The following is a 26,387-nucleotide window of genomic DNA, read 5'->3' as shown; positions in this document are numbered from 1 at the left end:
TGATTGAAGGTGAAAAGAAGGTGGGAACAGAAACATAAAATATCAAACATGTTTCCTTTAAGTCCAAACTCATCGGATTAAAATATTGTGTGATCTTTAGCTCAGCTTGCACTTTTTTTTCCAATTTCAATTTTATTTTTTTTTACCAATACCACAGTGACCTTGGGAGTCCAAAAAGAAATTAAATGCATTATTATAAAAAATAAAATTACAAGAAATAAGAAGCCACATAGGAACAGCTGAGGAAGTGTGTTTGGAAAATGGAACTTAGGACAATTAAACTTGTAAAAAGGAACAAAGAAAGAAAAAGAAACAAAACCTAAAAAGTGGGAAGAGAACATAAAGAGGAAGATGAAACTAAGCAGGAACAAAAAATGAGAAGAATTAAGATCTGAACAATTAAGAGGTAAAAGTAAAAATGAAATTAAACCAGATTGAATGATTTTAAGTTTGCATTTCTGATCATTTCTACTGTTGTATTGTTATTATCATGCTGCAATATTAGAATCTTTAATAGTTCTTGTTCCTACACTAAGTATAATCCGTCCTGAGTGTCGTATTATTTTCTATCTCAAGTGTTGTTTACGCTTCAGGAGGAAAGTTCTCGTTCAGCTCGTCCAACTGGTTGAATTCTTCCAGGAACATCCTCCACTTCACATCCACTTCCTGTTTGCTCCAGACAGAAAACATGATCAGACGGAAGAACGAGGACACACAAACACATGCTGTCAAAATATTTTATTGTGGCCGAGAACACACGAGTCCAGGTGGACGTGGCGCTCTGCAAAAACAGAATCTGCACACCTGTCAGGTATGAACAGCGAGCTGTGACGACAGCAGACGGAAACAGAAAGAAATCTGGATCATTTCAATAAAAGCAAATTAGAACTATGAAGAAACTACAATGTTCTGCTCTCTGACGTGGCTCCGCCCACAGAGATGTCACGCCGTTTTGAGGAGGATGAAGAGCATTTTGATCCTTTCAGACTGGAAGAGCAGCGTGGAAGAAGGCGGCGGTGTCATTATGTGCGATTATCAGCGAGTGACGAAGAGGAGAAGAGAGCAGCCCCCCCACGGTCATCGTCACATCTGAGGAGAGAACAAACAGGAAGTGGCGGTGAGAATCACGCCTCGTCTCCAGGTGCGTTCGCTCTGCAGGACACTCACCTGCATGGCAGCTTTCTGCAGCCACCTGTCCTTGTCCCCGCCCACTTTCATGCAGGAGAAAAGGTCACAGACGGCAGGCAGCACCAGGCACTCCTGACGGGAAACAGGAAGTGACATCAGTAAAAGTATCTGTGGGTGGCGGCTCACAGAGAGGTGGTTTCCATGGTTACCTGGGCTTGACTCCTCTTCCTCAGCAGCCACTTGTCCTCGCCGTCCTCCCCCAGCTGGGTGGTGTCTTCTTTAGGAAGAACCCAGACGTCCGGATTTAGAGGAAACTGGAATGGAGACGAGATGGGCGGAGCTTTGCAGGTGCTGGGGTGGAGCCACGCCTCTAAAATGGCTTGAACCTGCAGATAGATATCTGTCAGGGATCAGCCTCAGACGTTCAAGCAGCAGCTGTGTCTCGATTGGCTGTTACCTTGTGTTCGTGCTCCTTGTGCTGCTGGGGGGCGGAGCTGTTTTTGGTTAGCAGGACGCCGTTCTTGTCCCGCCCCTCCTGCTTCAGCAGCCAGCGGCTCAGCGCCTCCTTCCCACAGTTGTCGTCGCAGACGCACTCGGAGTAGGAGGAGCACGGCTCGTTGGCCTTGCAGGTCTGCTGCAGCGGCGCCACCTGCTGAAGCCACGCCTCTACTGTGGGGGCGGGGCTTGCCGAGACGGGTGCCGGTGGGCTCTTAAGGCACTTGAGCTGGCCCAGGTTCTCGATCTCCACGGCGCTGCTGCTCTGACAGCAGGAGTTGCAGCTGGGGGCGGAGGGCCCCGCCTCCACCAGCCACTCGCTGGACACCCAGCCGTCCTGGAAGGGGCGGAGCACGCTGCGCCACCGCTCGGCGTCCGACAGCCCATCGGAGGCGGCGAGGGGCGGGGTGACGAGCCAGTCACCCAGATCCCCCTCCTCCTCCTCCTCAGGCGAGCTGAACTCTGATTCGTCGATTTTCTCGATGGAGAAGGTGGAGCTAGAGCTGCTGCTGATGGTTCGCTCCCGACTGACCCGGTTCTGGTCCTGCAGGAGCCACGCCTCCAGGTCCAGCAGCTGTCCCCAGGCCTGCAGGAAGTCTGCGTGACCCAGAACTGGAGAGGAAGTCTGCAGAGGGACAGCGTGTCAGAACCCTCCCACCAGAACCACACCGGTCCAATACGACACCTGCAGGTTCCTCACCTTGGAGTCCTGACCCGTCTGCAACCAATCCTGAAGGTCGCTGCTTGGCTGGAAGTGAGGAGGAGAGCTGCTGCTCCCGGCCGGACTAGCTCCCAGCAGCCACTCGCTCCAAGTCGCCGACTCCGTCTGCAAAAAGAGTCCAAGTCAGGCGGGGGTCAAAGTCAATCACACAAAGGTCAAAATCCGAAACACACTTTAGCGGGCCGAACAGGACCAACATTTAATGAACATTTTTAAAACTTTAACATAATTATCAACTAGATATAAACCATTACCTGCAATAATGCTGTTAGCTAAATTTGACCGCTGAAGATGCTAGTGCTAATAGCTGGCTAAAATATTAGCTAAATGCCAAATTATCCTAAAAAACTAAAGTTAGCTAAAACAGCTAGCATGTAGCTGAAATATTAGCTCAACTCCAAAATAGCCTAAAAAATCTTAGTAAATGCCAAAATAGTCTAAAAAGCTGCAGAACTGTAACTTTTTAACATAAGTATGAATAAGAAAAAGGCAGGAATATTATTCCAGAATAAATGAACTAAAATAACTTCCAATATTTTACCCTCCATAAAAAATATATTTTGTCAAAATTATACAAGTTATAATAATAATAACAATAAAATAAAATGATCTGGAGGGCCGGATCCGGCCCGCAGGCCTTGACTTTGACACATGTGAAGTAAAGCAACCAGAGCCAGACCAGAACCAGAACCTCGGCTGAAGAGTTCTTCTCACCTGCTGATTGGTAGAGGGGTGAACCTGACCCCGCTGGAGAACAGCGCTCTGATTTGAGCCGGCCTCTTCCACCTGTAAGCACAACATGGCGGTCAGGACACGCCCACTGACAGCGGCAGGTCATTAAGTCAGGTGAGTCACCTGTGCGGTGATGCTGCCGAATGAGGTGATGGCGTGCCTCAGGGAGCGCGTGTCGGCGTGGAAACTCATCTCGGGCGTTTCCTCCGGAGTCAGGCTCAGGGAGGACAACCTGCAGGAAACGGGCCGGTCAGAGTGCACCTGTACAGGTAATAGTGGGGGTGAGATCACAGGTGTGTGGACGCACCGCTCCATGCAGCTGTTCAGCTGCCGACTCAGATCGCTGCCGGAGGAGCTCTGCAGCAGCGGGGAGATCAGGTCGAACTGTCCTCGGAGCTGCAGCACAAAAGAGCGGTTAGAGTCCACCAGCGAGGGGGGAGGGGCACGGAGGGAGGGGTCAGTTACCCGGTGCAGTTGCTGCAGCTGATGCTGCAGAGTCTCTGACTTGACCTGCTCCAGCAGCTCGATCTGACCCAGGAGCCACACCTCCCTGCAGCGCAGCGCCTCCTGCTGGCGGCTCACGCAGTTCTGCAGCTCCAGGCGAACCTGGGGGGGAGGGGGGGGGATTAGACTCACTGAACTCTCCAGAAAAAAAACAAAAGAGAAAACATGTCCTCCATGACCCCACTGGAACACATCAGGGGTCAAAGCAGAGATTTTAGACTCCATTCTGAGTCTTTGAGTCAGAAGAGTTAAAAACCTGAGTTTGATTGACAGGTGTCTGTCCAGACCATAAACTGACCCCCGTGAGGCCCCAATGAGGGCTGCCACGATTAGTCGAATAATCGGTGACTACAGAGTCGATTAGTCGTTATATTGTATGCAGTCAGAGTGCAGTAAAGTTGAAAGTTATAATAGCATTCTGCAGCTTTATGGACTATTTTGGCATTTATTAAAGGTTTTGGAGTTTAGCTAATATTTACTCGCTAGCTGTTTTGGTTAATTTAGGCTTTTTTTTTTTTTTATTTTTTAGGCTAGTTTGAAGTATAGCAAAAATCTCAGCTGCATGCTAGTTGTTTTTGCTAACTTAGGCTTTTTAGGCCAATCTGGCATTTAACTAATATTTTAGCTGGTTATCAGCTGCAATGTTTTCAGTTATCAGCTTCACCATTTTAGCCATCAACTTCAGCATCTTCTGCAGCCAAATTCAGCTTACAGGATTCACACTAGCATTAACACAGCTACTGCTATGTATCTATTTTTAGTTAGTTTTAAAGCTAATGATGTTAAGATGTTTTACATCCATTTTCAGCATGACCCTATTAGTCGACTAATCAGGAAAAAAAACAATCGGTGATTATACGGCTATACAAATAATCGTTTGTGGTACCACTACCCCCAATATTATTTACCAGTTCAGACCGGGCTCAAACCTCCAAGCAGGTTCTGACCCGATCATCCTTAGTTACAGAATGACGTTGCTTCAACAGAACCCAAAGATACGCTCTGATTTATCCCAAACAAACACACAAAAACTGTCAAACATGCTGTTCAAATTCCTAGAGTCCATATCTCACCGTTTAAAAGCCTGTCAGAACCGGGACCAGATGCAGAGCCGGCTGGACTGAGTTGTGAGTACCACACTGCTCTCTTCTTGCTTTCTTATAGTGTCCTCTGACCACGCCCCGATTCCTATTTTTACAGTGCTGACTCACCCACCCCCCGACAGTCGCACGTGAGTGTGCACATACTGCCTTGTTCTGGCGGCCCACAAAGCTGTGGTTCTGCCACACAAAAGCAGTGGTTTTAGTCCACAAAGCTGTGGGTCTGGCCCACAGAGGTGAGTCAGGGTCCGATCAGCGCCACCGAGCGCGCCCAGTGAGGCACACATGACTTCAACCTGGGGTTTAAAGCCACAAGCTCCGCCTCCGCGAGGGCTCACCTCTCTGGCGTTCTCCCTGAGCTGCTGCTCGGCCCTCAGTACGCAGCTGATGGCGCTGTCCAGCTGCTCCTGGGCCTGCTGGCACTGCTTCAGGCCTGCTGGTGCCACCGCCATCCTGCACGGGAGAAGAGTCAAGATAAATATCAGCTGTGGATGCAGAAAGTCCCCACTTCCTGTTTTAGCATTGCTTCAGATGGTTAAAAACAGAAATCACATGAATGGTGCATGTATTGTCGCCTTAAATAGGCTGGCAGCTGATAAACACGAAGCATCAACGTGACCTCTGACCTCTTCCAGCAAAGAAAGGATCGGGTCCGGTCGGGTTCTGGTCCAGGAGATCAAACAGGTGCTCACCCAAAAACACAGAACCAGCCGCGTGACGTGAAGCAGCAGACTGTCCTGTCAGAGCAGGAAGTCCTTTCACCCCAAACTGGAACTTTCTGACGCAGCAGAGCAGATAAGGGGCGTCTGCTGCTCAGCAATTCCAGCTGTGCGCGTGCACGAGGTGTGTGAGTCTGTATACGTGTGTGCGCGCGCGTGCTTGAAAACACCGACTTTTGAAGTTCACGGAACAACACCTGCAGCTCGAGAATGGGCGGCCGCGCGGTGCTTTCCGTAGAAGAGCGCGCGAGCTCAGTTCCATGTTATTATTGTGTAAGCGGGAATGCGGAAGCTCCGCTCGGTCCGCCATTACTGCCTGCAGCCCGGCACGTAGGCTGAGGGCTCCAACGTACGCGCACGCAGAGGCAGCAGAGAGCTGCATCAGCTGATCGCAGGCAAACATCCGTGCGCGCGCGCCCCCGTGCTGCCTTTGGGGAAAGGTGAATGTCTGCGCGTGCTTGTAGGCCTGTTAACAGCTGAGAGCTAAAGACATGCCGCCTCAGGGTCCGCGACAGAACCGAACCTCAACCCACAGTCCGACTTTAATCTTGAATATAATCCAGTCAGGTCAGAACCGGACCGAACACTGTCCGTACGCGGTTATATAACCACCACCCCCTCCCAAACAAACGTGAAAACGCGGACACGTCCCGCTAGCTGTTAGCCTGGCCCCGCACGAGGACACCGGAAGCGCCGAGCGGCCCGACTTACCGCGCGCCTTTGTTGTGGGTTTTGGTAGAAATCATCAACAGCCGGTTCTGGTTTGGTCCTGGTTCGTGAACTGCCGAACTAAAGCCGGGCCGCTGACTGCTCGTGCCCACAGCCGGCAGATAAAGCAGCCTCGTGACGTCACGGAGCAAAAATTTTGCAAGGGGCGGAGCAACGTCATGGTGGGACGCGACGTTCCATTGCACATAAAGGAATGCTGCCCCCTCCCGGAGAAAGTGAGAAGTTCACCTGGATGCAGATGTGCAGCAGGAAAACATACAAACAAAAACAGTAGTAATACATCATTTTATTCAGATAATATTGCCCAAATAACTTACATTTGGTTTTTTTAATTAATTTATTTAACCAACCAACATACTTTTTAGTTTTAACCAAGAAAATGTAAAAAACACTTCTCAATAAATGTGAGATTTACCTTCATGATTATTTACTATTTTTTTGTCTACCAGAAACTGCAATATTATTAACAAATAATTGCATTAAAAGGGGTGAGGTTATATGAATGTGCAACTCCCTTTCAAGCAAAAGATCAAACTATTTAACAAACTTAACATTTAATGTTCATGTATTTTATGTACAAGTACAAATATGTACGATTAAGATTAATATTAACAGAATAATGTACATGTATATAAATGGATATGTATATGTATTTATTTATATTTATTAATTATTTTTCCAGGAAATTCATGGGAAAATGGTACATGGTGTTTACTTGATTAGTGCTATTTTTTCTTTTTAAAAAGGCCAAAATCTCTGACTTATTATAAATCTACTGTGTTCTGATACCAAAAAGTAGATTGATACAAAAATAATTAAATAAATAAAAAACTCGTTCAAATGCAATGCATTGTGGTCTACATTCATCACCCTAGTGAGCATCGATGCACACTGGTTTTTCAGAGAGACTTCTGGGAACTTTCTAGAGTTCTGTAGAATTGAAGAGCAGTTATGTGAGAAATATAATTTTATGCCAAACAAATCAGTTTATGCAAAACACTATTATATCAACACATGACACCACAATTATTAAAACAAAAAAATCCAAATATACATTAAAAATGTAGTAGTTACTTAATAAGAATGACCTAAAACTTCAATAACCCCGTGGGATTAATAAAAGCATCCCTTTATTCCAGAAAACCTAATAAAAATAACATTTCACATAACTTTAATCAAAATATAGTAAATAAATGAGGAACTTTATATTTAAAAATCTCTCTTTGTCCTAAATTTAAAGAAACTCAATTCAAAATAGTAAATTAAATCAAACAATTTAAAGAAAAATATGATTTAATATCAATGGTAATACGTTCTGACATAAATTGAAACTGGGCAAAAAAAATTTGTTTTTTATTTTATTAGTTGTTTTATTCTGCATTTGGTCCCTCTGTTTGTTTGTAATCAAAGACCTTATTTATGATGTGAACTATATTGTAATGTTATAATTGCTCAATTAAAAATAATTATAATGCCCATCACAATAATCGTTGACATGTGGACGGACAAAGCAGGAATCAAACCAACAATGTTCCAGTCAGGGGTCAGCCGCTCTACCCCTGCACCACGGTCTCCCCAAATGATGACACAGCACTTCTGACCATTATTATTTTATAAGTCCAGTTTTGTAAACTGGAGTTATAAAATATTTTAGTTAAATGTGAGAAAAAAGTAAATTCGTAATTGATTTTAAAAGAACCAAAGTGACAGGATGTTAAATTATTAAAAGTTAGGAACCGTGTTCGACTCCACTCTAAAATTTGAATTAAACTCTGAATCCACAGTGACACGATGTCAAAGAACACAGTGACCTCTGTAAAAGTCTATCAGAAATTCTCACGTTTCCTCAGTCCCTTTTTAACGTTTTCCTTTCCTGGTTCGGCGTTCTGAGACAGAAACCGGCTCCATAACATTCCTGAAGTCTGTTCAAAAATCACTGGCATCCAACTGAAGAATCTGGACTCTTAATGGGAGAGGCAGCTGGTTCAGAAGGTAAAGAACATCGTCTTAACACCTGAACTCAACCGGCCCTCCAGGTTTTAGTGCAGCCCTGAGGCCGATGCTTTAATTAGAGCCGTTATTATAAATGATACAGAGTCCTGGTTGTTGTATCCCAAGGCAAAACAAACAACCGGCATGGTTCTGGTTCTCCGTCGACTATAGCTAGCTTAGCTTGACTCCTGCTACGTAGCGGCGCCGCTGGTTCCCTCGGATCCCTGGATGACACGTCTATCAATCTACGTCTATCAATACGTCTAAGGTAGAGACAACAGGTCTAACTATCCAGCCGGATTGTTTCCCAGCATGCACTGCAGCTGAAACCGTATCTTTGTAAAAGAAAAAATATATTTATTTGTCGTCATATTTTATTTATAAGTAACATATAGTGTATAATTCAAGTTTCCCAACACATTACAGCATTAAAAAAAACGTTAGAGTTAAAACCGCATGTTTGGAACATTTGCCGGGTGTAATACCAGACAGCGACTCTGCGCTCACTGGGGTCAGTCATGCTGTCAGGGAGCCGCCTGCAGTGGGTGAGGCGTTGGGTAGGACTTAGGTGCTCGTACTGGCCGAATCTGCGGTGATGCGGGGGAGGCGAGCGAGCGGCGGTGATGCGGCTCGTCCAGGCCTGTGGTGAAGTCCCCGGTGAAGCGGTGATGCGGATCCGGTGAGGTGGAGCAGGTCTATAGTCAATGCATGAGGGCGACGGGGGGAAGCTGCAGAGGGCGTTAGCACCCTGACTGGCATGATTGATCCTTTTGTCTTATTCTTCTTCTAATGTAATGCTGCCCCCCAAAGGATTTCAGTAATAGCGAACTAAATCTTCAAATAGAAGAAAAGGGTATCTTTAGATGTAAGAATAAGCTTGCAGGTACATTTTTGTTATATTCATAGTTTTCATCAGAAGGAGGCGGAGCCGGGAGCTTGAGGCCCCTCCCAGCTACGTTACAAATACAATCTTTATCCAACAGCCGTTTTTCCTCTGCTCCTGATTCACAACAAGTTGAAGAAAGAAATACTCCGAGATTGCAGTTTTAACCTAATATTTCTGTATAAATGTTCTCCACCGTTGGAAAAATGCCACAAGAACAACAAATTCAAGCCCAAACAGATATTTGTGACTCTGGTTCTGACAAATTTCCAGCAGCATTTCTCAAGAGGCAGATTAAAGAAACAGTTGAAGAAGTATTTAAAAACGAGGAGGTCCCAGACTGGAGCCCTGAGGAACTCCTACCTCACTGCATCTGCATTTCAAAGAGGCATTTTGGGGAAATTTGCTCAAATTTAGTTTCAGTTCCTGGAAATCAGAAGCTGCAGAACTTGGTCTCAGTGTGGAGCCACCAGAAGTTCTGGTTCAGAACTTACTGCTCGGGCGTGCCTTCCTCTGAAAACATGGCAGTAGAGCTTGGCGTCGGTGCTGCCCGGGATAAGGAAGACAAAGGCAAACTGGGCCTCAGAGGGCCGGGCGGTGGACAGGGACACCCTGTGCAGGGCGGGAGGATCTGCAGGAGGTCCAGAACATCGAGATGGACTGAAACTCGACTACACAGAACCTTCTCGGTCAACGAGGAGGGAACTTTTACTGTCTCATCCTCGTCTATTTTGACTCCTATGATGGAGAACTTCAGGGACACGGTCCTCCTCCTCCTGCAGGAGCAGGGGGGTCAGCTGGAGGACTCACCTTCAGGGACCTGAGCTGGAGGTTCAGCTGCTCCATCTGCTCGTCCAGGGAGCGGTCCTCCACCGGGAACGAGCCCACGTACTGCAGGAGACAGACGTCAGAGGAGAACCGCAGGGACGCTCACGCATCTGCTACAAACCTCTGCAGAGCGGGTCACCACACTGTCCTCTGCCAGGGGGGCCTCGCCCATGCTGCGGGGGTCAGGCCTCCTTCCAGAGGTCCTCAGGACGAGCCGTCGCCGGAAATGTTTGGAAGTTAAATAAAAAATTCAGAATCATTTCGAGCTCCATACTTCATAACACGTCACCTCACGGTGGCCAGGCTAAATGAAATTAGCCAGCAAAGCTAGACCAACTTGCATTTTGTTCAATAAGGTTATATAATAAAAAAACAAGGCTAGACCATCCAAATTCACTGCACTTAACATCTGGTCTGCCCGCTTTACAAAGGACCCGGCCATCAGTGACCGTGAAGGCCGGGGCCTTAGAAGGATGCAGCCGCTGAATTTGGACACAGTAGTCTGAAGTCGTCTCAAGACGGATGTAAAAAGCAGTTTTAATGCCTACAAACCGCGTGCCCAAAACACAGTTCTTGCCCGTCTAGAGCGCCATCTTGTTGTGTTGAAGAAGGATGCTTGGATGAACAGAAAACTCTGTCCAGACAAACGTCTTTAAACACTGAAAATGATGAAAACTTACTGAAGTCGTTGTCATGGTTTCACGAGGCGAGAAGGACCCAAACGCTGGAACCCGGAAGAGCACAAACATGTCTGGGGATGAAGGTCGGTGATTTAGAGGCGGCTGATGATCCGACACAGCTGATGAATCTGGAGTCGGCGTGCCGGCGGGGGGGTGGAGAGAGACTGAGAACGAAGAGAGGAGAGGCTGCAGATGGTGTCCAAGGCTTGGGGAGGTGAGCGGCGTTCCTTTGTCCTTCCAGGGCCTTGGGATACGGTAACACAGACAAATACAATAATTGACAAACTGGTGACATGGGGGGGTGGGGGGGGTTGATGCATTTTTTATGCTTCAGGCAAGTTCTGTGGAGAAACTTGCATCACTTTGCCCGGTACCACTCTCTATATTTTTGGGGGGTTTGAATTTTAATTGAACATAACAAAGACAACCCACTCTACATATTGAAGACCCAGTATATGCTACATGGCTCAACAGTCAATCATAGATCTAAGCCACACCTCTGCCGCTCAGTCTGGCTCCACAGGCCCCGCCCCTTGGTATTTTTCAAATATGGGCTGAGAATGGAATAAGCCTCCAGCACTATTTGATTACCCTTTAAAAGTACCAAAATCCAAACATACCCCCCCCACACATTGCTATTTTGTCATTTAATGCCCCTGTTTATTTAAAAAAAATATGCTATATTTATCTGAATTTAACAGTTTTGGAATTTAAAAAATAAAAAAAAGAAACCCATCAGCCCCCAGTGGGGTTTGAACTGTCGACCTCTTGATTGTTAGAGCCGCTAGGCCATCTAGAAGGTGGAGAAAATTCTACCTTTAACACTCACACAATCTATGGTGAAAACCTTTGGGAAGTGTTGGAGGTTTAAAAGGTCCCCAAACCCTAATTCAACTTTATTTTTGGCCTCTTTACATTTATAAATTGGATTTTGAAAGTACTTCCTTTTGGTTTTTTATTAATTCAAATAAACTTGGTTTTAATTGATGAAAATATAGTCTAAAACTCCATGTGTGCTGCCATCTACAGGTTCAAACAAGCTATTGCAGCTGAATTATCCGATGTAAGCCATGCAGAAATCAACCACAAAAATCGGGCTAGCTCCCTCATTTCTAAACAGATTTCCACAAAACATGGCTCAAATTAAAGCTTAGAAAATCATTGATGTCGTGGTATATTCACCAGGGTGTGCAGATGGTGTCCAAGGCTTGTGGAGGTGAGCGTAGTTCCTTTGACCTTCCAGAGCCTTAGGATACGGTGAGCAGGTAGAACCGAGTCTGTGGCTGTGAGGCAGCTGAGCGGAGAGGTCCAGAGATGGTTGTCGGTACTCGTGGTTGAAGGATTCTGCAGACAGGAAACAGTTCATGAGCAGAGTACTGGAGGGTGAGGTGAAACTTTAACATGAATATCAGAGACAATGCAGATACAATATCCAAGGGTAGGCAATGATCTGTCGTGAACACTGGAAGCTGCAGAGCTTCAATGCTGAACAGTTGGGATGATGAGGAGAGCACCGACTCCTGCTGGAACACCAGATCTGCCTGACATTCACTGAGAAAAGAACTGAAAAGGAAAAAGGGAGAACTTAAATAAAGACGGCTCACACACACCTGCTAGTTTTTAATTGCTCGATGAGCTTTCAGAAGTTTGCACTGACCACACACCTCTACGTCTCTGTCAGTGCTCCAGCAGGGGTCAAAGATTCTCCTGGTACTGCAGAGAATACAAATTACACACAAATAAAATGTTTGATAGTCTAAATAGATAAATAAATAAAGTAGTCTGAGATGTGGCTCCAGCCCATGTCACAGGACAGTTTTTAATCTGACAATAAATCCAAAAAATGTTTTTTTTATTTTTAACCTTTTTTATCCAGACAGGACAGATGAAGAACATCATTCTGATTTACAAATGTGGCGCGGTGAAAGGCAAGAGCTTTGAGAAAAGAAAGAGAAGAGTTACAAGAACAAGAAATAAAATTAAAAAGAATCAGGAAAAAAAACACCATCTAAAAGTCTAAAACCCTAAAATCCTTACAATGTAACAGCAGCAATTATCTTTAAAATGGTTGCTAAGATGTTTTTAAAAATGTGAAATAAAAGTGTCCAATCTGAGAGTTTTTTGTAAATCCTTCTGGTCTGTGGCTGCAGCAGATTGAGAAGACACAGAACCAGGTGAAAAGTTTGGGATTGTGAACAGATCCGATCAGCAGAGCGGCTGTTGTCCACAGGAGAACACGAATCCAAAAGCTGCCTCGGATAAGATGGAGACAGACCAAGCAGAGCTTCAGAAATGAACAGCAGTCCATGAATTGTTCAACGAGTGAATAAAGAAGTCCAATTTACAGATAAGTCAAGAGTTCAGTGGGGAGTTTTAAATGTATGCCAGCACATTGTCTCCAATGGCTGAAGCGACGTGCAGACATAACGCTGAACCTGTTCAGGAATCACTGCCAACAATGTGTGCACATCCACCACAAAGATGAAGACTGACTGGAACCTTCAACAGGAAATGTTTGATCAATATGATGATCAAAATGCCTCAAAGCATCAAGTACTCTTTAGTTTCAAAAAGATTATTTGAAAATAGATTATAATTCACTGAAACAGTGATGAAAAGCATTTACTCTCAATTACTTGATTAACCTTGGGATACAATTTTGTTTAAACACCCACTCTAATGGAAATTATGTGTTTTTAACATGTTCTTGTAGTATTTTTCTCATGATGGAGGACATTATATAAAATAATTTAATATCAAACAGATAAATACACTAACGTCTCCCTGCAGGCAGAGCCTGGAGAACTCCATCACAACCAAATCCTCTCGTCTTCTAGCAGCTTCCGGTCTCCTCTCTGATTCCACAACACTCATAAACCTTGTTTAGTGTTTCTTTCTCCTTACAGACTCAGCGATGCTTCAATAAACTCTTTGCTTCACATTACAGGAGCTTCTCTCAGCTTGGTGTCACACTCTAAACCCTCCGGGGGGAACCCAATGTCCGTGATCCAGCTGGGAAGGAGCCACGTGGACTGTGACGTCACCTCACGCACTGCGTCGCTCGGTGTGGGCGGAGACTTCTGCCTTCCGTCCGGAAGAAAATAAACCCAAACAAACAGCAAAAAAATTCTGGGAAGTTCGACAGAAACTTCGCGGAGAACGGAACCGCAGCGGTACCAACAGAACCGCACGAACCGCTGGCGCGAAGATGGCTACCGGCCCCGGAAGCGGAACCACGAACGCGGAACCGTGGGGCAGCTTCGATGATAACCTGATCCAGGTGAGCTAACCTGCTCCCCAGGGCTTCGGTTCGGTCTGGTATCGGTTCTGTCTACGCTCACATTCTCCTCTCCAGCAGCAGAAACGAGCATTAGCTGCTGCTAGCATGCTAACCGAGGCCGAGTGGGCATGCGCAGTACGCGGTCCAGATCCTGGTTCTGGTCCACTTTGATTAAAGCAAGTGAAAGAGTCCGACTAGAACACAGTCCGAACTAGAAATTTACGATTGCAAAAAAACCCGTTTAAATAAAGTTCATTTTTATGTTTGAAAAGTTTATTGGCCCTGTGGAAACGTGAGGTCCAGTTCTGGTTCCGAACAAATATTCTGGTTTTGGCTTCCTCAGGAGTTTCGAACTTTATGCGACTAATCATCTGTCTTTTCTTTATGTTATTACATAAACACCCTAAAGTACCGAGAGCTTCCACTGTATGCTTCAAGCATTAATGGACATTTCTTCATTTCTACACAAATAAAACATTTATATGAACAAACACAAGAAAATGACATTTTAGGAACTCTAAAAATGTCCTTGGATGTGTACATTGAAGAGGATAATTTCATTTTTCAGTCAAATCATTCAATCTAATAAACTCATGACATCATAAAATCATTTCTAAATTAGATAAATTGATAATCGATATTGGAAAATGTCATTTGGATTGAGAGATGGTAAAAACTGATCTATCATCATCCAGTCTTTAAATTGATCAGAGTCATGTGACCATACAGTGTGGTAGAATGTTGGGCTGAACTTCATCAAACTAAAATGTGAAAGAATTCAACATTTATTCTCGTTTGTTTGTACACATATTTAGTTTATCTATAAAACTTCATCTTTTAGGTCAGAATCTGATTGTTCAAAATCAGTCGTTACACCTGTACCTAAACTAATTCTTATACACATTTTCCTGAACCCAGTCAGGTTCAGGTGTACCATCTTGTTCTATGGTGTCCTTCAACAGCTCTTTGGTCTTGGTTAGGAGATTCCAGTCACCATTTAAGGGTCTTAGCACCATTAAACAAATACTTTCTTTTACAAAATGTCTCATAAGTTAGTGTATCTAGTGTTTACGCTGAGCGGTCCGGTCCGGTTTGATCCGGTATTTTGAGCGTTTCCAGTAGTTTTTTGTTTTAAGTTTTAAAGTAAATGCGACAGAGTACAAGTATTGTGTTAATACCTCTGGTCCTGATAATCATGTAAACTGAAGCATCTTCATCAAGAAACATAATCGCGTTCTTCATCACTTACGACAGAAGTCTTCGACTCAGCGGCTCTGAGTCATCTGCATCACCAGAACCCATCAGAACCAGATCTCCGTCCACCTATTGCTGCTGATTACCTGGATCAGGTGTGTCTCGTCACTCCGGATGAGGAAACACCTGAAGCTGCTGTCCAACAGAGAACCAGCAGAATCTACAGCATCAGTGATTAACACAATTTTACTGTTAAATTTGTAAAAGCGACACAGTCATTATACCTAATTTATGTCAACTTCTTATTTTCTTCAAAAAAAGTTCACATTTAATAAATATTTCAGATGTTGAATAACAGATTAGTAAACAAACAAAAGCCTTCACATAAAGAAGATGCATTACAACGTATAAAAACATGTAAATATGGATGTTTCCCTCAGGCTTCAGGATCAAGCCGGTTTATTCTGGATCCTTCCTGTTTCTCCTAGACGGGATTATGTCCACACTGCTCCAGAACCGCTCCGTTTCTGTCCCTCCAGGGTTCTGATCCTGTCCGTGCTTTTGTGGTTTCAAAACAGACGTCTGCAGTTTATTTTAAAATTCTCAGGTTTATGACTGAGGTCAACCCCAAAGAAAGATGCATCAAACCCAGCTGGACTCTTTAGAATCATCAGGTCCAGAACACTCAGTGCGGTTCTGGTTGCTCTGGTAGTTTGACCCGTTTTGTTAGACTGTGGACTTCTCGATCTGTTTTGCTCCTCTGAGCTTAGAGCTCGACTTCAGGTGAAAACTTGGTTTCCATGGAGACCGCTGCAGAGTCGGAACCAGAACCCTCCGGGCCAGGACACACGACTTCAGTCCTGCCTGTTCTGTGTCAGAGGAATATCTTTTTGATTTGGACCGGTTGTCCCAGTTACTGCAGTTCTGTTTGACTGTCAGCTCACCAGAACCGCTCAGTGAAGTTCTGTCGGACCAACCTGTTTTCTGCGCTCCATTCAGGGCCGCTCGGCCGTCATCGACATGGAGAACCTGGACGACACGTCGGGCTCCAGCTTCGAGGACGTTGGCGAGATGCACCAGAGGATGAGGGAGGAGGAGGAGGTGACGGCGGAGGCGGCGGAGGCCGAGGAGGGAGACGACGGAGAATTCCTGGGCATGAAGGGGTTAAAGGGTCAGCTGGGACGGCAGGTGGCCGATGAGGTGGGTTGGTTCCGCCTCTGCAGATGGGTTTTCCGTGTGGGCGGGGTCACCTGTCTGACGCATGCGCCGTCTTCAGGTGTGGCAGGCGGGAAAGCGGCAGGCCTCCCGGGCCTTCAGCCTGTACGGCAACATCGACATCCTGCGGCCGTACTTCGACGTGGAGCCGGCGCAGGTGCGCAGCAGGTAGGTCGCCCTTTTCCCGTCCCCGTCGGCGGTTTCCAGTTGATGCTGACGTGGCGTTTCCCCTCAGGCTCCTGGAGTCCATGTTCCCGATCCGCATGATCAACTACCCTCAGGTACGGCCGGGTTCTTTCGTTGTGGTCGACGGTGTTCAGGTGATGTCTCTGACAGGTGATCTTTGCAGAAAATCGCCGGCGAGCTTTACGGCCCGCTGATGCTCGTCTTCACGCTGGTGGCTATTCTGTTACATGGCATGAAGACGTCCGGAACTGTTATTGTAAGGACGCACAAACGCATCACCAGAAATCCCGTCTCCAGTGAACGCACCACAGTCTGAGTGTTTGTGTTGTGCGTCCTGCAGAGGGAGGGAACCCTCATGGGCACCGCCATTGGGACGTGCTTCGGTTACTGGCTCGGCGTCTCGTCCTTCATCTACTTCCTGGCTTACCTGGTCAACGCGCAGGTCACCATGCTGCAGATGCTTTCCCTGCTGGTCAGTGACAGGGCTACAGATTAGCCAAAAAACTGGAAACATTTCTAAATTAGCCAAAAACACCTAGCGTAATGCTAAAATGTTAGCTAACCTCCATATAGGCCAAAAACTGAAAATATGTCTAAATTAACCAAAACAACTAGCATAATGCTAACATGTTAGCTTAAGTCCAAGTTAGGCAAAAAAAATGGGAAACGTATCTAAACTAGCCAAAAACAGCTAGCATAATGCTGAAATGTTAGCTAACCTCCATATTGGCCAAAAACTGGAACTATGTCTAAATTAGCCAAAACAGCTAGCATATTGCTAAAATGTTAGCTTACGTCCAAGTTAGGCAAAAAAATAGGAAAGGTATCTAAATTAGCCAAAAACAGCTAGCATAATTCTAAAATGTTAGCTAACCTCCAAATTAGCCAACAAAGTGATAATGTGTCTAAACTAGCCTAAAACAGCTAGCATATTGCTAAAATGTTAGGTAAACTCCAAATAAGCAAAAAACTGGAGACATACTGGAGAAATTAGCCATAGACAACTCCTCTAATGCTAAAATGTTTAGAATTAGACAAAAAAATGATAACATGTCTAAACTATCCTAAAACAGCTAGCATATTGCTAAAATGTTAGCTTAACTCCAAATTTCCCAAAACTGGAACAATGTCCAAATTAGAAAAAAAGCAGCTAGCATAATGCTAAAATGTTAGCTAAAGTCCATATTAGGCGTGGTGTGTGGTTGGCTGCAGTGTGACATCACTTCCTGTTCCTGTATCCCTCAGGGATACGGTCTGTTCGGTCCCTGCGTGGTTCTGCTCGTCACCTACAACGTCCACTTCCACTCCCTGTTCTACCTGCTGTGGCTGCTGGTTGGGGGGCTGTCCACGCTGCGCATGGTATGACCGCGTTTCCCATCAGCCCCTTCTGAGGCGTGCGTCCTCTTACGTCTGTCTGTGCGTGCTGCAGGTGGCGGTGCTGCTATCCCGGACCGTGGGCCGGACGCCTCGGCTGCTGCTCTGTGGGTCGCTGGCCCTGCTGCACATGAGCTTCCTGTTTTACCTGCACTTCAGCTACCACCGGATCCTGGAGGGTCAGAACCAATCACAAAAATCACATCGATAGAACCAGAACCAATACTCTGAGAACACTTTTTCTTTACCTTTATATAGGAAGTACCAACACACCCACTAGAATTTCAGAACCAGCTCAGTCAGCTCCAAAACAGCTGATCCATACATGCAGCAGAACCAGAACCTGAGTGGATCTTTTGTGATTTCAGGACTACTGGATTCTCTGGAAGGACCAAACCTGGCTCCCATTCAGCGAGTCCCCAGAGACGTTCCAGAAATGGCGCTGAACTCCACCTTGCTTGGACCGGGCCTGCTCGCAACCCACTGATACATTTTACTCTGAAGTTCTGTTATTGTTCTAATGTGTACAGAAAATAAACTCTGAAACCTGAACCCGGCTAGGGTGGTTCTGTTCCTTAGATGAGCTCTCTCCTCCCTGCTTGTTTTATAAGAACTGGAATATTTCTGGTCAGAACCAGAACTCGGAGCAGAATCAAATCTGGACTTGATTTTGGAACTCTCATATCAAGAACATGAAGGAACTGGTTTGTAAATTTGATTCAATAATGTATAACACTAAGAGAGTCATCTATGCGTCTGTTGTTGAGGTTTGTATTTGTTCGCATTCGTCAATAAACAGCATAAAAAAAGGTTACACCGGAAGTGATTTTATTTTCATATTAAAAGTCAAAAATGTGATTTTAGTTTATGAACGAAAAAGCTTTTATTTTAAACTGAAAATTAATGAAACATATTTTAAAATAGGCATTGTAAAAAATACATTTTAAAAAAGAAAATGCCATAAATTGGAGCGAAAATCTCCAAACTTCCTGTCATGACGCAGGTCACGTGACAGACAGCGCGGGAGGTTCTGAGCCGCGAGTTCGGAGAAGTCCAGCGCTGAAGAGGAAGATGAAGATTTACTTCTGCGGCAGCATCCGCGGCGGCCGGGATGACGTACACGTGTACCGCAGGCTCGTGCACAAGCTGCAGAGCTACGGGAGCGTGCTGACCGAGCACGTGAGCAACGCCGAGCTGAGCGACACAGGTGACTCACGCGCTCTTACATAACAGGAGAACCCACGTGGGTCCGAATTCTGCAGAACTGTCATGGCTGAAAACAAAAGTCCGTCTACTTTCACTTTGGTTCTGCTCCTCCTGTGGTTTCTCCGTCCTGTTCTTCTCTTTCTCCTCCTGCAGGTTCTACTGCAGATTGGTTCTCCTCATACAGTTCTTTTCTGTCTCCTTCTTTTATAAACTTCCTGTTTTCTCTGCTTGGACTCCCAGAGAAGTTTATCAGATATTATTCTCATTGGGACTCATCTTCTTTATAGAAGCACTTTTCATGTAGCAGCAACACAAAGTGCCCTCAACCATCCTGACACATGAATTATTTCATAATGAGGAATTGATATTATCGAACCAATTGGGATCACACGACGTCATCACGTGATATACGGCCTGATCAGTCAAGCAGCGAAAAAAAATCCCACTGCAACGAACCTTTTGAACAAGAATGACATCTGTCTGAAGGGGTTAATTTACTACATTTAAGTGATGTGCAGGGGCGGAGCTACAAGGGAACGATCATTAAACTCAGCCCCGCCCCCAATTATTGAGTCAATATCAGTCTCAGTGTTGACAATGATCAAAAAATAGTAAAAAAAAAAAAACACACGCTAAAAAAAAACTTATTTAACATTTATATTGTGTTCGGGTCAAAATTGACCCTATATATAGTATTACCTGCAATAATGCAAGTGGATGCTGTTAGCTGATGTGGCCACTGAAAATGATGAAGCTGAAAGGTTGTTAAAATGTAAAAAAAAAAAATAAATAAAATTTCTAAATTTGCCAAAAAAACAAATCAAAAAACAGCTTGCATAATGCTAAAACGTTAGCTAAATTCTGAATTACCCCCAAACTGCTAGCATATGGCTACAATGTTAGCTCAACTCCAAAATAGACAAACTGTAAACATGTCTAAATTAGGGATACAAATACAAATTGTGTGAATGCTGTGAAGAATTCACACAATTACCAAAACAATGATTCAGATTCAATAAAAATTAAATCTTATCCTTTTTTTTCCACTACCCTCTAATTGCTAAAAAACATCTTGTTTGCTATACTTGTGTGCATATATATATTTATTTTCATTTTGTGTTTGACACAAAAACAACAAACAAAAACATCACTGACATAATGCTGCATTTGGACAGGAGAGTCGGCGGCGCTGGAGGACCGGGTCATCCATGACCGGGACGTGGCGTGGCTGCAGGAATCGGATGGTGAGGCCCGATCAAGTGAGCTTTAAGTGTGAGGGGGCGCTGACCTCTGACCTCTGTGGCAGTGATCGTAGCCGAGGTGACACAGCCGTCGCTGGGCGTGGGTTACGAGCTGGGCCGGGCCGTGGACATGAAGAAGACGGTTCTGTGTTTGTTCCGGCCGTCGTCGGGCCGCAGTAAGCCGACTTCCTCTCACACGTTTGTTTGATCAGCTGTTTGTTCTGACGAATGTGTCGCCCGCAGCACTGTCCGCCATGATCCGTGGCGCCGTCGATGGCGAGCGTTTCCAGGTCGTGGACTACAGCGAGAATGAGCTGGAAAAAGTTCTGGAGGAATTCTTTGTCAACCTGAAGAACGGCGCAGAGAAGAGCCGATAGGGACACTTTGGTTAGAATGAATAAAGTCGTTTTCTACCATTCACCTTTAGACTTTTATTGTGAAAGGGTACCTTCTTTTCTACAGGGACTTCCTCTCTGACATGGCAGTCATGATTTAGAACAAACATTTTTAATCAAAAGACAAATCATATAGATGCATTCTGGTCTGTATTTGCTAATCTAGAGAGCAGTGATGCACACTAGTTTGTCGCTGAGAATTCTGGGTAATTTCCACTAAGGCACTGGAGTTTTGACATCCTTACAGAATGATGAATGCCCCATAATGCACTGAGTGGTGAGAAAACTTAGATAAAACCAGATCAATGTTTGTACGGCCAAAATGAACCATGACTGAAGCCCCGCCCACCTCCTCAACATGAGAAAACCCCCAAACAAAATCAAAAGGACACCAATTCAGAACCACAATCTTTCAAGACATTTTCCCACAATGCAACAGGCCCAGACGTTAGTTTTAAAATATGTTTTATTTGCTTTAAAATATACATCGTTTACAAACTGTGAAAATAAAGTCAGAGCTCTAACAGTCAGAGATTTCTCCCCAACAGGAAGTGAAACAAAAACAGTTCCTCTCAGAGCACCTATGCCTACGTGAGAGGTCCGCCTCCACAGAGTAGGGGGCGTGGCTACTGAACCAGCGACCCACGGGCCGGCTCGGGTGAGCCCTTATGCCTCTTGGGAGCCGTGTTGGAGCGTTTGAGCCGACGGACGCAGCGAAGCCCCTCCCCCACTTCGAGCTTACAACCAATCAGGGCCTGCGATGCATGCTAGGACAAGGCGTTAGTTTGGGTGGACACACTGATCCGGGAGGGTTCGATTCCAGGTCTGGAGGACCCCGTTCTGCTCATGTTCCTGCTCTGCCGTTTGGAAAAGAACAAGACCAAATGGACCCACATGGTTTAACAGTGGCAGAAAATGGGGGTCCGATTGGGTTTGTCCACTGTTTCTGTGGTGCCCCCCCCGTGTTTGCCCACATTGACTTAAGTGGACACTCAGTAGGTCGGCACGCTATGCTAACCTAGAGATCCACCTGGTGGACGGCAGAGCTTGTTAGTTCGATACAGTGAAGCATGCTAGCTTGCTACAGAGAAGCTCGCTAGCTCGATACAGAAGAGCTTGCTAGAGAGCAATAGCATGCTAAAGTGGAGTTCGCTAGCATGCTGCAATGGAGCTTGCTTCAGCTGAGCTCGCTAGCATGCTACGCTGTCCACTGGGTAGCTGACTAGCATAGTAAGCTAACCCACAAAATTCCCACTTTAGTCAATGTGGGTAAACACAGTTGGAGCACCACAGGAACTGCAGACAAACCCAATCAGAGCCACATTTTCTGCTTCTTTTAAACCAAATGGGCCCACTTATTCTTGCTGGCTTGACCCGCGGGGCCTGGAGCCTGGCCCCTCCACCAACGGATGTCAACGGTGTTGTGTTCAGGTGCGTGTGGGATGTCGGAGCGAGCAGCTTTGGGGACATTCGGGCCAGTTTCAGAAAGTGAAGAAGAGCTTCTGTAATGGCGGAGCGGGGAATCGAACTCGAGCCCACGGTCCCCTGAAGTTCTGACCGGTTCTTTAGTGATCCGATCTTTTAATTGAAACATTCAGGATTTGGAGGTGGTTTTCAGAACCAACATTCAGTGATTATCAAAACTTAAGGTGAAGTCTAAACTGATTAATACTCCGTCGGTTTGAATCTGTGGAGCTGCGACCTGAGCTACACCACCGGTCCACTAGAGGGCAGCAGATCACCCTGAAACAAGAACAACCAAAACACTGCAGGTAAAAACAGACCCACGTCATGATTACATTCCAGGTGAGGAGTGTGTGGAGAAGCCCCGCCCTCTGTGTCACCACAAGAACAAGGTCAAAGGTCAAACACGAGAAACAATCATCTGGAACCGGCGCTTCCAGGAACGTCAAAATAAAAGTCTGTTACTTTCAGCTTCAGACAGGAAGTTAGGAGGCACTGACAGTGTGCACGTGAGTGTGAGTGTGCACGTGAGTGTTGTCTAGTTTGGAAACAATCAAGAGAGTTGTTGTTGTGGGACTCACACAGACGCGTGGAGCGGGCGGCGTCCGTTCAGTATGGCTATTTCCTGTGTGGGTGTGGCCTGTCAGCTGGTTGTCAGTCCAGCAGCGTGCCTTGCTCCTGGGCTCGGGTCAGGCTGTCCTTGCGGTGCAGGTGGTGCACCCCCATCCTCTTAGGACTCCGCTGCGGTCGCTGGGGCGTGGGGAGGGCAGGGTCGATCTCCAGGAGGCGGGGCGACATGACGGGCAGGTCGTGAGGGAGGACGTCCCGCTCTTCGGCCGAGCTCTCCCCCTCCTCCTTCTCTTCTGGGCTGATGGCCACGGTGACCGCCGTGTCGCCGCTGCCGCCGTCGTCATCCAGGTCCATCAGCAGGCGCTCGCCTTCCTCGCTGGAGCCGAAGCCCCCCCTCCGCCCGGACCGCGGCTCGGTGTCCGTGTCCGTGTCCAGGCTGGAGCCGCGACTCGGCGTCCAGCTCCGCGCCGAGGAGCCCTCCTCGCCGTCCGAGTACGCCGCCCTGTGGCGGTCAGAGATGCCGGAGGCCCCGCCTCCGCCCGGCTGCCGCCTCTTCTGCAGCTCCTGCGCCGTCTGGGAGCTGAAGGCGGTGCGGTGTAGCAGCGAGCCCTCGCAGGGCGGAGCCATCTTCTCCACGAACATCCGCTGCCAGCTGGCCAGCAGGTCCTCCTCCGAGCTGCCTGAGCTCGCCAGGACGCTGGGGGCCTGTGAGGGGGTGGAGGTGGTCAGAGCTGGATGTGGGAGCTGATCAGATAAGTGGGCGGGGCTTACCTGAGGCGGGCTACTGAAGGGGCTGGACTGGCTGGATAAGGGTTCACTGGCAACGTCATGCTGCGATGGGGGGGTGCGCTGGGCAGCTCCGCCCCCTCCGCTGGAGGACTGGGCGGGGCTTCCTGGCATCTGCCGCTCGTCGTCGTTCTGCACCAGGCTCAGCGAGATGGCCTGCCGCGTGGCGTAGGTGCAGTTGGGCAGCGGCGAGTTTTTGGGGATCTTGACTTTGTCGTCGGACGAGAACTCGATCACCTTGCGGCCGGGGTACAGCGGGTGGGGGGGCAGCGGCGCCGGGTACGGGTTGAGCTTCTCAAAGGACGGCGCCCCGCCCGCCTCCTCGTCGAGGTTGCTCAGACAGGACCCGTTCTGTTGCAGCAGCTCCGGGCCGGCGCCGCCCTCCGAGCTGGTCATGTCCACGTGCACGAACACGTCCTCGGCGACGGGCCGGCCGCAGCTGCTGGACTGGGCCGAGTTCAGAACCAGGGGCTCGGGTTTCTCCAGGACCCGGGCGATGACGGAGGTGGGCACCACGTCGGCGGGCGTCAGGCTCAGCGTGTCCGGGTCCTGGTGGCCGGGGGCGGAGCCTGGCTCTGGGAGGCTGCTCTTCATGTGTTTGTTCAGCATGTCTTGTAGCTCAGACGGCAGCTGCAGAGAAACATCATGATGAGACCTCTAAGCCCCGCCCCTAATGAAAATAACCCTTTATAACCGGTAACTTTAGGCTGAGTGTTGACGCTCCTCCAACTACTGGTGACCGCGGACATTTTGGTCATAAGTGAAAATACGTGAAAAAAGTGAAAATTTTCCAGATGTGAAAGGGTGACCCACTTTAAAAGTAGGTAAAAAGTATGACAAAAAAACAAACAAAGAACATATAAACCAAAAATTCTGCAGCTTTTTGGACTATTTTGGCATTTACTAAGATTTTTGTATTCTGTTTTGGAGTTTAGCTAATATTTCAGCTACATGCTAGCTGTTTTGGGTAACCTAAGCTATTTTAAGCTAATATTTTAGCTGGCTATCAGCTTCAGCGTTTTCAGCTATAAATTTCAGCATCTTCAGTCGCCAAATTCCTCTTACAGCATTCACACTAGCATTATCACAGGTAATGACATATATCTAGTTCATAATTATGTTAAAAAGTAAAAAAAAAAAAAAAAAAAAAATGTCATAGGGGGACTTTAAAGAAAATCAAACTTTAACATTTTTGCTCCATAGGATTTAATCACACAGACCTGAGATAAACTTTACAGTTTATTTTATAAGTTCAAGATATCCTCAAATGTTACACTAAAGTGAAACTTATGAACACAAAAATCAAAGATGGGGAGAAAGCGAGATGAGAGACAAATCATCTAAATCATTTCTGTTACAAACACAAAAAAAAGTTTTTTAAAGCAAATATTTAATATTTTAATTTGCAAATTATGAAGTTTAATTCTTAACGCCTTACATTTTGTTTGCAATTAGGAAATTTTGATAATTACTTGCAATATGGGGGCACGAGAATCCCTTTATATAGTTTGAAGAGGAGTTATTGTAATATTAAAGGGTTAACTGCAGTTCAATGACTGACCAGCAGAGGGAGGCATACAAACGCAGATTTTAACCTTCACACCCCATGTGTTTTGAAAATATTTGTCTCAACAAAAGTTTTTTTAAGTTGGTAGCTTAGTTGTTGAGCTTTGGAACATTCTAATGACACCACATCACGATAGTACGACTTCCCAAATACTTACGTCAGCAAACTTGTGGTTCCTGAAATGCGACTTGTTGCATTTGAGCAGCTGAACTGCCAGGTTGCAGTCCTGCCGGTATCGCTCCTGCAGACACACACACACATACACACACTCTTAGGGGATACCTGTGCACAGGTAACCTGTCAGTCAGAGAGCAGGACTCTGGTCTGATTCCATGAGCGTCATCTGACCGAACCAGTACTGTTTCTGGACCGACTCTGGTTCTACTTCCTGCTCAGATTTCTTCAGCAGCTGATGTCAGCAGTAAGGGTCGGGACTTCGAGATTCAGGTTCAAGTCCAGAGAGTTAAAGTTGAATCTGACTTTCTGAACCTTGAGATGTTTCAGCCACTCACAGAAATGGAGTACATCATTGTTTGATTCCCACTTTACTATAATTAAGATCCAAACAGCGCCCTCTGCTGGCACATGTAGACTGGGACAGAATCTGATCAGCCTAATTTGAGACAGTTAAATATACCCAGGAAGCCCCGCCCACTGCATGAAGCAGAGGAACTCGTTGCTAACGTTCTCACATTGAGCTCCTCCAGTCGGTCGATGGTGTTCTTGGCGTCCAGCAGCTTGTTAGTGAGCTCCACGATCTCCTGGTCCATCGTCTTTTTGTCCCTCTCCACCTTCCGTAGCTGTGGGCGGGAACGGATGTCAGATTAGAGCAGTGTGAAAGCTAAAGCAGCGAATCGGGAGGCTGGACTAGCAGGAGGCGGGTCGTCAAAGCAAAGTTACACTTAGATGCGGGAACAGATCACCAACCAGAAAGGTGGAGGGGTTCTGGTTCAGACTGGTTCTAACTAGTCCATGCAGGGCAGATCTGTACCTGTGAGGTCTGAACTACAGGTGCTGCACCGTACCTGCGCCGTGCAGCCTCCTGTAGTCGTCCCCGAGCGTACGAGCGCTGCGTCAGCTCTGTACTGATGCTTCTTAGGATGCAGCAGCGGTTTGGATCGAAGCGCACAAGCGGAGATGAGCTTAACGTCTGCATCAGTAGCTAAAGCTAGCATGGCGCGCTAGCGTGGGCTCAGGATAGTCACGGTTCAGTCGCTGTTAGCTCCAGGGCATGTTGGTGCCAGGAGCAGTTTGGCTTCTTAGAGCCCATAAAACAGGTAAAGGGTCCATATCATGAAAAAATAAACTTTGAGGTTTTAAATGTATTTTGTTAATTCCTCATAAATTTCACCCTCAAAACACTATTTTGATTCATTCATGCATCTCTGAGCACCAGCA

At 46.4% G+C, this 26,387-nt stretch overlaps 4 protein-coding genes across 6 annotated transcripts in view; 2 read left to right on the top strand and 2 right to left on the bottom strand.

Annotated features, from left to right (window-relative positions):
- Positions 1-723: 723 nt before the first annotated feature.
- On the bottom strand, positions 724-6,274 carry ncoa4 (nuclear receptor coactivator 4). Of its 2 annotated transcripts, none has more exons than XM_024297010.2 (11): positions 6,111-6,274; positions 5,019-5,133; positions 3,542-3,682; positions 3,384-3,472; positions 3,200-3,308; positions 3,059-3,130; positions 2,324-2,449; positions 1,586-2,248; positions 1,338-1,514; positions 1,168-1,260; positions 724-1,089 (listed from the first exon to the last, which is right to left on the bottom strand). In XM_024297010.2, exons 1-11 carry the CDS (start codon positions 6,143-6,145, stop codon positions 1,084-1,086), a joined length of 1,626 nt encoding a protein of 541 aa, XP_024152778.1. In that variant the 5' UTR covers positions 6,146-6,274; the 3' UTR covers positions 724-1,083. The 2 variants fall into 2 exon arrangements, with proteins under 2 accessions (XP_024152778.1, XP_024152779.1); XM_024297011.2 differs by lacking the exon at positions 6,111-6,274 and adding an exon at positions 5,307-5,444.
- Positions 6,275-13,569: 7,295 nt separating this feature from the next.
- Positions 13,570-18,312, top strand: yipf3 (Yip1 domain family, member 3). The gene is made up of 9 exons (XM_024297015.2): positions 13,570-13,791; positions 15,985-16,185; positions 16,262-16,368; positions 16,436-16,481; positions 16,550-16,642; positions 16,727-16,858; positions 17,632-17,745; positions 17,816-17,939; positions 18,129-18,312. The coding sequence occupies exons 1-9, from the start codon at positions 13,720-13,722 to the stop codon at positions 18,245-18,247; spliced, it is 1,008 nt and encodes a 335-aa protein (XP_024152783.1). The 5' UTR covers positions 13,570-13,719; the 3' UTR covers positions 18,248-18,312.
- Positions 18,313-18,756: 444 nt separating this feature from the next.
- dnph1 (2'-deoxynucleoside 5'-phosphate N-hydrolase 1) lies at positions 18,757-20,627 on the top strand. The gene is made up of 4 exons (XM_024297101.2): positions 18,757-18,967; positions 20,142-20,210; positions 20,273-20,383; positions 20,451-20,627. Exons 1-4 carry the CDS (start codon positions 18,832-18,834, stop codon positions 20,582-20,584), a joined length of 450 nt encoding a protein of 149 aa, XP_024152869.1. The 5' UTR covers positions 18,757-18,831; the 3' UTR covers positions 20,585-20,627.
- A 423-nt stretch (positions 20,628-21,050) lies between these two features.
- The window catches only part of tjap1 (tight junction associated protein 1 (peripheral)), a 16,237-nt gene continuing 10,900 nt past the window's right edge, over positions 21,051-26,387 (bottom strand). For both annotated transcript variants that reach the window (XM_024297097.2, XM_024297096.2), the window contains exons 8-11: positions 25,682-25,789; positions 25,147-25,230; positions 23,408-24,052; positions 21,051-23,341 (exon numbers count right to left, since the gene is read on the bottom strand). In XM_024297097.2, the coding sequence (XP_024152865.1) occupies positions 22,721-23,341; positions 23,408-24,052; positions 25,147-25,230; positions 25,682-25,789 (1,458 nt within the window). In that variant the 3' untranslated portion in view covers positions 21,051-22,720. The remainder of the gene's footprint in view (positions 23,342-23,407; positions 24,053-25,146; positions 25,231-25,681; positions 25,790-26,387) is intronic.

This window comes from Oryzias melastigma, linkage group LG15 (genome assembly GCF_002922805.2).
Source record: "Oryzias melastigma strain HK-1 linkage group LG15, ASM292280v2, whole genome shotgun sequence".
Classification (NCBI taxonomy): Eukaryota; Metazoa; Chordata; class Actinopteri; order Beloniformes; family Adrianichthyidae; genus Oryzias; species Oryzias melastigma.
The sequence above is the reverse complement of the archived record's forward strand: the minus strand, read 5'-3'. Positions and strand labels throughout refer to the sequence as shown.